This window comes from Copadichromis virginalis, linkage group LG23 (genome assembly GCF_057382275.1).
Source record: "Copadichromis virginalis isolate Kocher_CV1m ecotype Utaka linkage group LG23, C_Virginalis_male_GT1.1, whole genome shotgun sequence".
Classification (NCBI taxonomy): domain Eukaryota; kingdom Metazoa; phylum Chordata; class Actinopteri; order Cichliformes; family Cichlidae; genus Copadichromis; species Copadichromis virginalis.
This window is the reverse complement of record NC_140639.1, coordinates 22,975,321-22,989,749: the sequence shown is the minus strand read 5'-3', so window position 1 is coordinate 22,989,749 and position 14,429 is coordinate 22,975,321. Positions and strand designations below refer to the sequence as shown.

The window sequence follows — 14,429 nt, the reverse complement described above, 5'->3', positions numbered from 1 at the left end:
AAGAGTCAAAATAAGAAACACTACATACTGGAAACAGAGTCATTTTACAGACATTGTTTAACCTAATCTATTGCACTGTGTGTAATTAAGAATGATTTTAAATCTTTTAAATCACTGTCTTTTATAAGCAAAACATATTTTAAATGCTGCACTGTGTATGTCATTGCACACAGATTGGTTTGTGGTGGCTAATGTTAGCAGTGCTAGCAGCTAGCATTCTTTCCTTGCGTTCCACCATGTAGTTATTTTAAGTCGCAAAGACAGAAATATCTGCTTGTATATTTTAGGTTGAGACCAAGTACAACCATGACAGTGAGCTTACGTACAACCATGATTTTTCTGTAGTACTGAAGAACTGCACTGGTTTCTGCTGCTGTCATTTGTTGCGTTACAATGGAGAAAAAAAAGAGATGCACCAACTGATAGGGCTGCAGGCTCAACTAGAAATACTTGACAAATTAACTTTTTAGATCCAAAAGTTAACTATCAGTACATTAAGAGAACACGAATAAGTAATTTAACTCACTGCTATTTTCTGGTGCTGAGTAGCAAGAGCAGCAACATTTAGTCATGTGCCTGATTACTTGTACACATCCATAATGTGCAGTATTTATCCTACAGCAGTCTGCAAAGGCACATCCACATGGTCACAACAAAATGGATGGCACTTGGATATCTAAAGTTCCTAATGTTTAATGAGTTATGATGGATGTGGAAAATATAAAAGTGGTGTAATAAGAACTACTTAGCTGCAGCTGTCTGTGGGCACATCTGTGAGCAAGTATGATCCTGCCCTTATTCTTCCTCTCTTCCTCTTCCTCTTATCAGAGGATGCTTGTTCCAGCCTGTTTGATGTTTGTCAAACCGATTGAAAAACAGCTCATCACTTTCCTGCTCTGAGTGCTACGTGTTTACTCATTATACAACGATTCAGCTCGGTGGATTGGGTTTGAGAGTCTTTCTTTGATATTCCAGGTTCTCCATTCCCATATAAATCCTCCTTGAGCAACACTTTTCTGAAATCATTACAGCATTTGCCACTCTATTGATATGAGGCAAAAGGAGATCTCGAAAGAGAATGGCAGCACCATGAAGGTGTCAAGTCTCATCTGAGATGCTTGATTTTTGTAATTCAACAGCCCACCTTAAACTCTGTTCACTCCTCAATAAGACCTCTTAGCTGGGGTGGGATTGCAGAGGGACCCCAGTGGCTCAGTTGACTCCTTGTTCTAGCTCAGTAGCTTCCCAGACACCCCTCGTGACTTGACGTGATTATAAGCTCCCTGTAAACCCACTTTGACCCTGTCTTGCTGTTGGAGAGTTCTTTGTGGTCTGGTGCTTTGTAACTACCCAGTCGAACTGAAGAAACTTGTGCAAAGGCCAACGAATGCTCTTTGCTTGGTCATGAGTACAACAATGGACAATGAGTTACGGTCTTTTTAAGATCATGTAAATTCTGGGTGGGGTGAAAATATGATAACAACTACAGCATAGCATGAATCCCTTGAAATCGTCCAGTTGCAAGGAATTTTTTAGTGTAAGTGATCCGCTGCAGAAGATGCATCGATAAAGAGAAATGATCAGATAAACGCGGGTTTCATTTCTCAGGCATTACAAAAACAGCTAAATGAGCTGGATAATTTCACAGATTTTGAGATGGAGCTGCACAAACAATCACTGATGGATGAACCTCAGGTGTTAGTCTGGCTGGATGCTGCGCGTGTGGTGGGGCCTTTCTGAGATTCCTGTGCTTTACCCGTCTGAGCTGGTAAAAACCACGTGAGACCTTCCAGCTGCAGCTGCCATATATGGACGAGGTAGCTATTCTTTCACTTTCTCACATGGTGATCTGCTGAGGATTTTCAGTCTCACGGAGCCGCAGTATTTGAAGGAATTTGAGATGAGCAGCTATGAAGGTTTTGCTTGTAATTTCTTCTCTGCCAGCAGTGTAGTACCTCCTGTACACATGTGATTTCCGACAGTTTGGTGTCTGGATGTAAGCGTTTGACTCAAAGTCCAAATCCTTCTAAGCTTTAGATCAGTGCTGGAAGGAGTCATCACCAGGACAGAACCTGTGAGCTGCACATAAAGGCAGATATTCTTGGGCTCAGTGACGTGTAGCATCACCAGCACCAATTAATCAATAACAACATCGTCTTCTGATATTAGATGTCCGGTACAAAGCATAAATAGGTCAACTGCCGGGGAGTTCTGTTAGCATCTAATAGAATTGGGATAGGTGTTGATTCCTCATTTTGTTGAAGTCCACTAGAGTTACATGCAAGCTGCTTTTTCACCTTGAATCTACCCTGTGTATAACAGAGATAATAAAACTGCTGCAATGATGCTCAAAAAACTGTGTAGGCGTAAGAATCACTAAAGGCCTATATACAGGCTGATGACTAGGGATGGGTATTGTTTAGGTTTTATCCGATACCGGTGCCAAATCGGTACTTTTGAAACGGTGCCGGTGCTCAAACGGTGCTCAAACCGGTGCTTAAAGAATGGAGAACACAAAATTGGTCCAAAAACCTCTCATGTTCAGCTGTTTTTTGTAAAAAGATAACAATGTTAGCCTTTTCTGCAGCTATGGGGCATATATGGTATCACTCTTAGCTGGAAGCAGTGCTTAAACAATGGAAAAAATACAAACTTTGTCCAAAAACCTCTCATGTTTAGCTGTTTCCCTCTTTTTCTTTGGTCATTTTAGCCTTTTTGGCCAGGGTGAAGGGAGTATCTGCCATCAAACAAGAAGACAGCCGCATGTAGCTATGATGGTGTTTGCTAGTTCACCTTACATGCATTAATGTAATGACGTGGTTAGCCTACTCAACGTAAATTACACACGAACAACATTAAGCTACTCACGCAGAGAAGAACGGCTGCTGCTGCCATCAAATACGGCGCATTTCTCGGCTTTTAAAAAAAAAACGCTATGCGTCGCCAGGTGTTTCGTCGGATTCGAGGTGTTACTTCCTTTGACAGTATCACAGTATCAGCTTAAAGCACTTGTTGCAGGCTGCTGAGTTTGCATATTTTGCTGTGAAGTACAGCCAGACTTTTGACCGCTTCGCCTTGGGCATTTTTAATCTGTAGCTCTGCATAAAAGAACGTACGTACCTGGCCCCGCCTACTGTCCTCGGAAACGTAAAATGATTGGCTAGAAGTGTATCACAGCTCAGGGAAAAAAAGCACCGAAATAAAGCACCGAAATGTGCGCTGCTTTTCGGTCTGGTTACTACCGTTTATGTCAGAACCGGTGCCATCATGGCACCGGACACCGGTACCCATCCCTACTGATGACTACACCAATGTCAGTAAAATGCTTACTGACATTTTAGAAAAGATACAAATTTATGCCTTTAAAATAACTTTAGTTTTGATTTACACAATACACATGCAAAATCAATGTAAACATAGTTAACCATGATATGGTAGGGCTAAACTTGGATTCGGTAGTACCAGATAGCCATCATCTTGGTGGTTTGAGGCAAATAGAAACCGTCTGAAAAATACACAATTTGTCTTTTAAAGAGATTTTAAGCCTTCAATCAGGACCACAACAGCCAAAATAACATCTGCAGCCTTACCTATTTACAGTGCTGTGAAAAAGTATTTTCCCCATTTCTGATTTTTATAAATTTTTTGCATATTTGTCACATTTGCATGTCTTAGATTACTAAAAAAACTTCAATATCAGACAAAGATAACCTGAGTGAATACAGAATGTTGCTTTTAAATATTGAATTCCGTTATCAAGGAAAAAACACTATCCAAACCTTCCTAGCCCTGTGTGAAAAAGTAATTGCCTCGTAAACCTAATAAGCAAGCTCTGTGACTAGGACCTCTTGGCCCTTTTCAACTCTCCACACTGAAAGCCTGGGGCAGGTGGCGAAGCAGCAAAACAGTTCAGAGCAGGCGTCATTGACAACATGAAAGCGATTAAGCCAGACAAAACATGAACGAAGGAAGGCGGTCTTCAAAGCAGGGTGTTGTCAGCAGTTCACAAATGATTTGTGAGATTTGACAAGAAGAGGCTAATGTGGGCTATCATTTAGATCAGCTGATCAGCCCAGAGTGTGGGCTGATTTTAACCGTGTGGCTTTCCTGATATGAAAAGTCTTACCGTATGTAAGACAACCTGGCAGTTAGTATAATAAAAGGCTGGTAACAGTGTCTCTACAATGTGGTATGGTCAGCTTCGTCTATAGATGACCTGCTTCATGCTTTTTTTGGTAGCACTGACTGGTGGATTGATGCCTTCACATTGCACATTAGCATGCTTTGGGTGGGATCTTTTCTGCTGCGATGTTATCCCGCTACTGTATTCTGATATGCTTGATGATAGCATTACAAAGTCAATGAGTCCTTTGTTTTCCCAGAGCAAACTAATTATGGCCGTTTCCTTCCTGCTCCCGTCTGCTGTATGCTGATAGCGCGCTCTCATCTAAGCCCTCGTAAACATCCGTCAGCTCACAGCGCACTGGCATAGTGGCTGCTGCACGCACTTAATTAACCATGCATGTATCTGTACACACTAAAGTAAATACAATCAGATGGACGTCATACAGCTCGCTGGAGAGGTGCCTGTTTATGCATCGTAATCAGTGATTTGTGGTGCAGAGGGTAACACAGACTATTAGGGGACATACTTGCCTGCCATGAATACTATGGACAAAATGTTTTGAAACCCAGTTTAGCCTGGGATGCCCTGACTGCTATTTAAAGATGCTCCATGTGACACTGCAACATCAGGAAAGCAATACGGCTCTAATTTTGAGGGGATAGTATAATTAGGCTACAAGTGATACTGTTGCTTGGGAGGTCTGGCAACAGGTACTGTCCCTTGGCTCTGCATTTTTTAGTACTGGTGTAGACACATTTGTTGTAAATCCTGCTGTTGTTTACTGAAAGGAAAACATGATGTTGAGCATAAAGTGGGGAATGATGCTGAGACAAAAAGGAGCGGAAACCTCCAGCTGCCCGTGAAGAGAAGTATTTGGATGGTACAAGAATTTTACGCTATGAGGGCAAAAAAGGGAGTGGATCATAAAAAGAAAATCTCCAGCAGTACCAGCTCAGGTCAGGTCTCATGCAGTAGTTCTGGTGCTTTGATTATGTTAGTAATGCCTTACCAATCAGCCAATCAGAACCTTTTTTTTAAGAGGGGCAATTAGAAGACAGGGGCAGGACCTATAATGGCTTGTTTCAGACGGAAGCTATACTAAAGTTACATATTAATATAAGGATTATTAAGCAGAAATGGCTAAATAAAAAGTGTTTAATTGTCATTTATGCAAAAAGTCTTGAGCCACCTCTAATTTCTTTAATATTAGGGAAAATGGCACATATGTGTGGTCAGTATTTGGTGTGACCACCTTTATTCTTTAGCACAGTGTGAACTCTCTTAGGATGCTTTCTTGTCACGTCTTTAAGTCACCTTCAGGAATAGTTCTCCAGGCTTCTTGAAGGGCATTCAAAGATCTTCTTTCTTCTCCACCACACGAATCCACACACCAACATGCTCGTAATCCAATGCAGGAAAGAGAGCAGCAGGTCTGGGGAGACTGTTCACACAGAGAGAGAAAAATCTCAAAAGCCAAACTCACTCACTCACGAAGTATCACGAAAGCTAGGAACTAACACTAACGTGTCTCATGCAATCATCCAGCGATGACAGGATCTGAGCCCCAGCCTTAAATAGCCATGGAGTAATCAGCTGTGCAATTAGAGCCAGGTGCATGGGCCAAAGGCAGGACCCGACAGTGAGACCGCCCAGGCAGAGCGACAAGGGGGAGAGAAAACCACCATAACAAATGTAGCCTCGCGGGGCCAGCCGGGCAGACACAGGGACCATGACACAATAATGTTGAGGTCCGGGCTCTGGGGAGGCCGATCCATGGCTGATACTGCTCCACTGTGGTATGCTTTGACTGTATTGGCAGTGTGTTTGGGATCATCGTCTTAAAAAAATGAAGCTGTTGCCAATCAGATGTTTTCCAGATGGTTTTGCATGGTGGAGCAAAATCTGATGGCACTTTTCTGTATTCATAATTCATTAATTTTTACAAGATCTCCAACACTAAATGTGGTTTCATCTCTACATCAGACCTGTTGTCACTGATTTTCAGTCCAGGTTCTTGTGTTATTTTCCTTCCTGAGGTTTTTCTCCCCTTTTTTCTCCCCTTCATTAAGTACTGCTTCTTGACAGCCACCCTTCCACTGAGACCATTTCTGATGAGGCTTCAGTAAGCTGAAGGTCCAGATGCATCTTTCAGGTCCCGTGTTAGGTCTTTGCTGTAGTTTTCCTGTCTCTTAAAGACAAAACTTTCGGATACTGTTCATCTGCTGTAGATATCTGTTTGGGCCTGATGCTTCTTTTTTGGTTTTCTTCCTCAAATTTGTTAAGGCTATCCCGAATACAAAATGCCAAGTTTCTGACATAACACTGGTTCATCCCTTGATTTAGGAGCCTTTTTTATATTTCAGTGGTTAAAATATCAGTATTACGTGTCTTAACAAACAAAAAACATTCATCTGAAAATGGTCAGATACAAAGATGGTGACTGAAAATTAGTCAAAAAAGCAGCCAATGTCTGATAAAGCTTCAGAAAGAACTATTGCCTAAAAGCGCTTCAAAAAAATTGTTTTTAAGCCTTCTTCTTTTGTCCTAGATGTTTCTAGTTTCTGGAAAAGTTTTTTTAGAAACTGTTTTTTCACGTTTTTTTTTTAAGGAGATACTACAAACGATGTTTTTCATCTAATAGCTCCTTGGGAATCACCTTGTTGAAAAAAAATGCTATTTTATTTTATTCATGTCAGAATATGGGATCTTTGGCATCTTTCACAGATTCAACAAAAGAAATGTGAACAAATGATGTGTTTTGGGAAAGGGTGCTCATAGCAAAGTGCCTAAATGGTTCTTTGCTAACTTTTCTGTTATGTGGCTGTTAAGACTGCTTTAGAAAATTACAAGAATGTCAGGCTCACTGGAATCAAAAGAAGGAAACAAGGGGTGGCTCAAGAGTTTTGCACATGACTGTAGCATGCCGAATATTATACACTGTCTTTTGTTTTGAAAGGCAAAACTGTTTGTCAGTCAGATACTTGTGTACAATTCTGTTTCATGTAGTGCATATAAGCTCACTTAGGCTAGTGATGGTGGTAGTGTGTAACCTGGATTTCTGCCATGATATCTGAGTTGTTATTTAACACAAGCGAAACCACTTTGTACCGTGTTTTCGCCTGGATTCTCGTATACAGACTGACCAAGAAAAGCGGCATGCAAAATAAATGATAGTCATACTATAATGTAATGTGTTTATCCATGTGGGAACTGAGTGTAATGCAGTGTTCATTAGTTTTGTGGTGTTCTCTGGAAGCATTCTCTCAGTGTGAGTTGACTGTGAAATGTGATTTTTGCTTGGAATAGATATTTCCCACACAGAGGAACAGTCAAGGGTGCTTTCTTTTTTATAGGCAGTGGTTATTTCTGTTCTGTTGGGAAACACTCAGGCATTCAAGAGGAAATATTCAGAGATGTCTCTCCCCCGCTGTCTCTACAAAAATAAATGCAATTCTTACAGTAGTGTTTTTAAAACACAATTTAAAGCACTTCAGAGAACTGAGGACACTAGCTGAGTCATTTTTCTGCTTCTACCCTCCTTTACTTACCTATTTTTTACGCGCTCTCCTTAAAAGTCAGACATGACTTCAGCTGGTTTCTCTCTTTCTCTTACAGGTCACCACATCATGTCAAACAAATACCAGCTATGAGCCGGTGAGTATGACATGTGCATGCATGTGTTTCAGCAATCTGTGTGTGTGTGTGTGTCAAACAAGACCATTAAGGAAACATTTAAAACTCCTGTTGACCTCTAAAATCCTTTTCATAAATTTGATGGCCCTTCCTAGAATTGTGTCAGAGCCACACACAGCTCTGTGAGGCCGTTGCTGGATGTCAACTATAAAAGCTTCCTCTCATCTCATAAATGCTGTTTGTACAAGGCAAACCAACTCAAACTGTGTCCTGTAGAGGTGATAATAGCAGTTGGTCACAATCACCATGTGACTGGCAGATCAAACCTAGCCAAAGGTAGAAAATTAATATGCAAGCACAAAGAACTATTCAGCCAATATGTCTGCCAGGAGCACTGGGACATTTCTTGGTGTCCTGATTGTTTTGTTCTGCCATGAACATGAAGATGACCTGGTATTCCACTGTAGCAAGCAGTGATAAGTTGTCAGAGTTCAGGCATGAAACTCACACACTGTCCACAGGCAATGACAAGACACGACAGGCAATGCATGCAGTGTCTACTGTAGGGGTTTCTTTGCAGACAGATTGACCAGAAAAATGCATGGTTTGAAAAAAAAAAAGTTAGAGTAGAACGTGAGAAATAACAATAACAAGCTAAAGCTTGTAATACTATATTTTTAAATATATAATACTATATTTTGTATTCAAAATCAGTTTAATTAAAGATCTTGAACATACTGGTGGATTAAAAATTACAGAAACATAAAAGGTTAATTTGGTAATATCCAGTGTTGTTAATTTAGGGCAGATGTGCCATAAACCTTAGATTTAATGGTCATCTGACAAATTTGTTAAGCAATGTATGTGCTGTGATTGGTGTTTCCTGGCCAGTTTTTGCAGGGTGTTTAGCTGTCTCAATGACTTTTCTAAAAGATAAATATTATAACAAGTTTGTTACCTCATAACACAAAACATATACTTGTAACACTGACAATAAAACATTTAAGTCCAAGACGAAATGTGCTTGATGCATTCTTTTCAAGTTAATTGCAAAGCTGCCCAAAATGTTTATCTGATGTTAGTGGTTTTCTTCTTCACTGCCTCTCATGACAAGGTGTCAGTTTACTGATAACTTATCGCTACCTGTGAATGAGTGGGAGTCTGCAAAATCATTGGCACATATGTCCGCCCGCATGTTTAAACATGAACAAGAAGGAAATGAAACCGGGGCTCCGTCATAGTGTGGTTGTGTCACAGGGTCCTTTTTAAGAAATTTTCTAGGCTGTCACTCCTGTTCTCTCACTATGAACTTTAAAGAAGTCCAGACGCTTTTCTTTCCAAGCTCCTTAGACTGTGATGACCTGAATGACTGAGAACCTCCATCCATCCATCCAACCATTCATTTTCTTCCGCTTATCCGGGGCCAGGTTGCGGGGGCAGCTGTTGTAGTCTAGAGATATAATCTCTCCAGCGTGTCCTCCTCCTGGTGGGACATGCCCAGAACACCTCTCCCAGCAGGCGCCCAGGAGGCATCCTTGTCAGATGCTCGAACCACCTTAACTGGCTCCTTTCAATGTGGAGGAGCAGCGGCACTACTCTGAGTGGCCGAACTTCTCACCCTATCTCTAAGGGAGAGGCCAGCCACCCCTCGGATGAAGCCCATTTCTGCCGCTTGTATCCACAATCTCGTTCCTTCGGTCACTGCTCAGAGCTCGTGACCATAGGTGAGGGTAGGGTAGGTACTGTTTATCAACCGGTAAACAGAGAGCTTCGCTTTTACACTCAGCTCTCTCTTCACCACAACAGACCGGTACAGCATCCACATCACTGTGGCCGCTGCACCTATCCATTTGTTGATCTCCCGCTCCCTTCTCCCATCACTCATGAACAAGAACCCGAGATACTTAAACTCCTCCAGTGGAGTGGGCACTCCACCCTTTTCCGGCTGAGGACCATGGCCTCAGATTTGTAGGTGCTGATTCTCATTCTCACCGCTTCACACTCGGCTGCGAACCGTTCCAAGGCGAGCTGGAGGCCATCACAGCATGAAGCCAACAGAACCACATCATCTGCAAAGAGAAGAGATGAGATCCTGAGACCACCCAAGTGAAAGCCTTCCGCCACTTGGCTACACCTAGAAATTCTGTCCATAAAAATTATGAATAGAATCGGTGACAAATGGCAGCCCTGGCAAAGCCCATCACCCACCACGAACGAGTCCGACTTATTGCCGGCTATGCAGACAAAATATCCTTGAGAGGATGAAGACCTGATCCAGTGTTCCACGACCAGGACGAAAACCGCATTGTTTCTCCTGTATCCGAGGTTTGACTAGCAGCAACCTGGCATAGACTTTCCCAGGGAGGCTGATGAGCGTGATTCCTCTGTAGTTGGAACACACCCTCTGGTCCCCTTTCTTAAAGATGGGAACCACCACCCGGGTCTGCCAATCCAGGGGTATTGCCCCTGATCTTCACGCAACATTGTAGAAGCATGTAAACCAGGACAGCCCTACAACATCCAGAGCCTTCAGTAACTCTGGGCGGACCTCATCCACCCCAGGGGCTCTGCCACCAAGGAGTTGTTTAACTGCCTCAGTGACCTCACCCTCAGAGGTTGGCGGTCATCCCCTTTGTCGCCAAACTCTGCTTCCTCCACGGAAGATATGCCAGGGGATTAAGGAGGTCCTTGAAGTATTCCTTCCACTGCCCAGCAATTTTCTCAGTCAAAGTCATCAGCACTCCACCCGCACTATACACAGTGCAGGTAGAGCACCGCTTTCCTCTCCTGAGTTGCCTGATGGTTTGCCAGAATCTCTTCGAGGCAGTCCTCCCACACCTGAGTTTTTGCTTCCGCCACTGCTCGCGCCGCATTCCGATTGGCCTGTCGGTACCTATCAGCTGCTTCCGAAGTCCCCACAGGCTAACCAAGCCCGGTAGAACTCCTTCTTCAGCTTGGTGGCTCCCCTCACCTCTGGTGTCCACCATTTGGTTCCGGGATTACCACCACGGCAGGCACCAACTACCTTGTGGCCGCAGCTCTGTGCAGCAGCTTCAGCAATGGAGATGCTGAACATGGTCCATTCGGACTCAATGTCCCCTGTCTCCCTCGAAATGCTGTTGACTCAGGCTCCTTCCCCACCAGAGAGGTGACATTCCATGTCCTGATTGCTAGTCTTGGTAGCCAGGGATCAGTCCGCCAGGATAACTGAGAACCATCACAGACATATTCTCTCACTATCCCCTTATCCAGCTTTACGTCAATCATCTTGCTTAATACAAAAAGAAAGTATAAGGATTGCAGTAAAGGGGGTGGCTTTTACACACAGACTTTTAAAAAGCATCCACACATCCTGTGGTGCTTTCAGTAATTTGGTATGAGCTATGCGGATGCTGCCACACTGAGCAGAAGAGGAACGATAGAGAGCCTCAGTGAAAATCATTATTCCCTTTTCCGTTAAAGCTTTCTGTTTTAGAGGATAAAATGGGATTTATGCACTGCGACAACGAGACTTGAGCCATTTTCATTTTAATGAGCTTGAAATTGGAGTTTTCATTCATTTCCACAAAGAATGCTTGCTCAGCAAATGTTAGGTCATGATTAGAAAACCAGGAGAAATACCAATTTGATCATTTCCCTTATTTGTAGTGAGTATTTAATGAACTCAAATATGAGAGGGATCAGTTGGTCCTGTTTTATATTTTTATGATTAAACCACCAATAGTTTGACCAAATTTAGAAGATTCCAGGCTACAATAACTACTTTTCACTTATTTACTTTGGGCTTTGGTCTTTTAAAATCACTGCTGCAGCTTGTTAAACAGTCCTTCGGATTTGTTTACAAAGCTCACTGCAACCTAAGACCCTGTACTTAACTCAGTTAAGAGATTTTCCTTAAAACATGGATCAAGCTCTGTATCTCTGTGCCTCTAATTACATACTTTCTTTTTCTTTCCTTCTTTCTCCATCTCTGCCTTGTTCAGGGAGAGACATGCACAATTTAAGAAACTGATTTGAAATTTTAACTCTTTATATACCTTTGAATGCAAATACTGTAAAAACTCACAAAATGTCATGAAATTAGTCAGCAGAGACTTCATGCAATAGGATTTAAATGAAAAGTATGACAAGGAAAACTGGATCCAAACATACATCTGTATTTAGTTTGTCTCAGTTGTTAGTTTGGTCAACCCTAAACACCCAAATACCCTAAAATAAGGACATTTGAACTGGCATCAAAATCTGAAGTAACCTCAAAACAACATTTTTAAAAAAAACGTGACTGATAGTAGATTTTTCGGAGCTAATACTGATGCTAATACTATGCTATTGCTATACTGAACAGAGAAAATTAAGTATTCATTGTTTATGGACTTTCCAACAGTGTTCTAACTTAATATGTAGTTGGCAACTTACCGTGAAGATGCAGATTATCTCCACTCCACCAAATGCTAAGTTGTGATGCTACTCTGCTTTGTGTGCTACAGACTCTCCTGAGAGTTCTGTAATCAAAGGACTTACTGCGCTTTGCTTAATAAACTATAGGATGATGCTATTGCTCAATCACCAAAAACATATTTGTTATGCATTATGCTCCATACAACAGAAAACATTTTGGCAATATTTATGCTAATATGACTATATCTTTGATAGGAAAATGTTGGCTGATTATATAGAGAAATAGAAATGTTATGGTTTTTGTATTTTCACAAAAAATTAAAAACAAAAGAAGGAATAGTTACTCTTTGTGCTTTCAACAGCGGCTGCAATTTACTTTACATCTGTTGCCTATCTTTTTGCTTTCTTGAAGGGTAAAACATACCTTAAAGCCAAATAATCATATAGCATCTGCTAGTTGGGGTCATTGTTCAAAAAATTAATATATTAATGTAAAATGTAAACATTGTTTGTTACTTCTTGGTTCTTAAAAGTATAAGAGAACGTTAATTAGCAATTTGTTTAGCTACACTTTATGTTACGCTTATGGTACTCTGTAACATGATCTGTCTTAATGATGACACACAAAAACATCAATAAAAGGCTGTGAATAAACATGAACAGATAGCAATAAAGGCTACAAGCCTGCCTGCCTTTGTTACCTGTTGAAGATCAGGCTCTGACTGCTGGGCTGGAGTCTGCATACACTCAGCTGAATCGAATTTAATACAGTAATGCATTACATTACTGTATTACAGGCAAATGTAATGTTGCATTACATTGGAACATGTTACGACTGAAACCTACACACACTGAGTGAGTATGGTAGGTGACTGTCACCCAGGCAATAAGTGAGAGCGGGACATCCAGCAAGGAAACCTGGTTCTCACATCTCCTTCTCATCTTTTTTTCTCACCATGTTGTTTCTTCCTTTGTGTGAAAGAAACAATGATTAACCCGCTGACTGTCTCACTTTTCTCTCCAGCCTCCCACTCCTCAGCTGCCATTAAAGCATGTAGATACACCGGTAAGTAACACTTCTTCTGCGTAAGTGTAATGCCAAGAAGACATGCTTTAAAAGATGTTCATTCATAAAAGCTGATATTGTTATTGCAACAAGATGCTGGAATAACAATCCTCAAGTACATTACTGTATGAAGCAAAACATACACAGACACCTGGATAGATACAGCTATGTACTTTTTTTTCTCAAGGTTCGTGCAAGACCCCTCAGTTCCTGCAATTACAGAAATAGCACAGTTCCATATATGTTGCACCACATGCATGGAACTGAGGTCTGTAGAGAAATGGTTTCCCCAATTCAGTGTTGAAGTACTTGAATCACTTTCACAACCCTATATAACACAAACATAAGCCAAACATTACTGTCAATTATCACAAGCCAGCCTCAGCTATTGTGGCTGAAAGGGAGCAGTCCAACCAGGTTTCATATAATTATGGAAAACCTTCACAGAATAGCGGAGGAGCCGATTAATGCCAATGGCTAAGGTTTTAATTTGAGGCGTCCACATACAGTTTCTCAAAAAATCCAATTATTAAGAAGCAATAAATGTAATAACAATGAGTCAGCAGGCACTGAAATATGCTGTGCTTTGAATAGTATGTTTTGAAATAGAGAAACATGTGCAGCAACCTACTGTAGAAACAAATGCTAACTACAGACAATATACAGTGCAAACTGCACACATGAGCTCTGATATTTGCATTAATTCATGTAAAATTACTTATTACTAAATTAAACCAACTAAGGAGAGTCTCCATCTAGTTGTATATTTATTAGCTTTGAATCAATAATTTAATCAGGGAATAATTCTGTTAAGCCTTGATCTCAAACATGGTTCACTTTAAATCTTACAAACTGCAAAAGGTACAAACTGCACCATCCACTACATTTAGAACTCAGTTTATAGACCCTTAAAGACTGGAGCATATTTTTCCAATGGATAATTTCAGACTGCATATGTTCAGATGTTCAGGTTAGCTGAGGTGTCTGTTCTGTGCCACTGTAAATGAATATGTGGTACATACCTGAAATTAAAAAAAAATAGTAAGCTGTAGAGACATATGTTTCTGCCAGTCCACTGCAAATTTTCTCTTATTTGTGCCAGAAATCAATGCCAAGTCCTGGCTAGAGACTAGGCATGCTTGTTCTGTCTGACATTGCTAACAGTGGAGAGTGTAGGCATAGGTGGCGGGGCCCCAAGAACGGAAG

At 41.3% G+C, this 14,429-nt stretch overlaps 1 protein-coding gene across 6 annotated transcripts in view; it reads left to right on the top strand.

The window, feature by feature from the left end:
* The window catches only part of LOC146680913 (tensin-1-like), a 126,687-nt gene that overhangs the window by 59,339 nt on the left and 52,919 nt on the right, over positions 1-14,429 (top strand). For 4 of the 6 annotated variants that reach the window (XM_085449037.1, XM_085449035.1, XM_085449034.1 and 1 more), the window contains 2 exons: positions 7,742-7,780; positions 13,182-13,223. In XM_085449037.1, coding sequence (XP_085305163.1) covers positions 7,742-7,780; positions 13,182-13,223 — 81 coding nt within the window. Of the gene's footprint in view, positions 1-5,029; positions 5,083-7,741; positions 7,781-13,181; positions 13,224-14,429 lie in introns of those variants that run through there. The other 2 variants (XM_085449040.1, XM_085449036.1) reach the window with 2 other exon arrangements.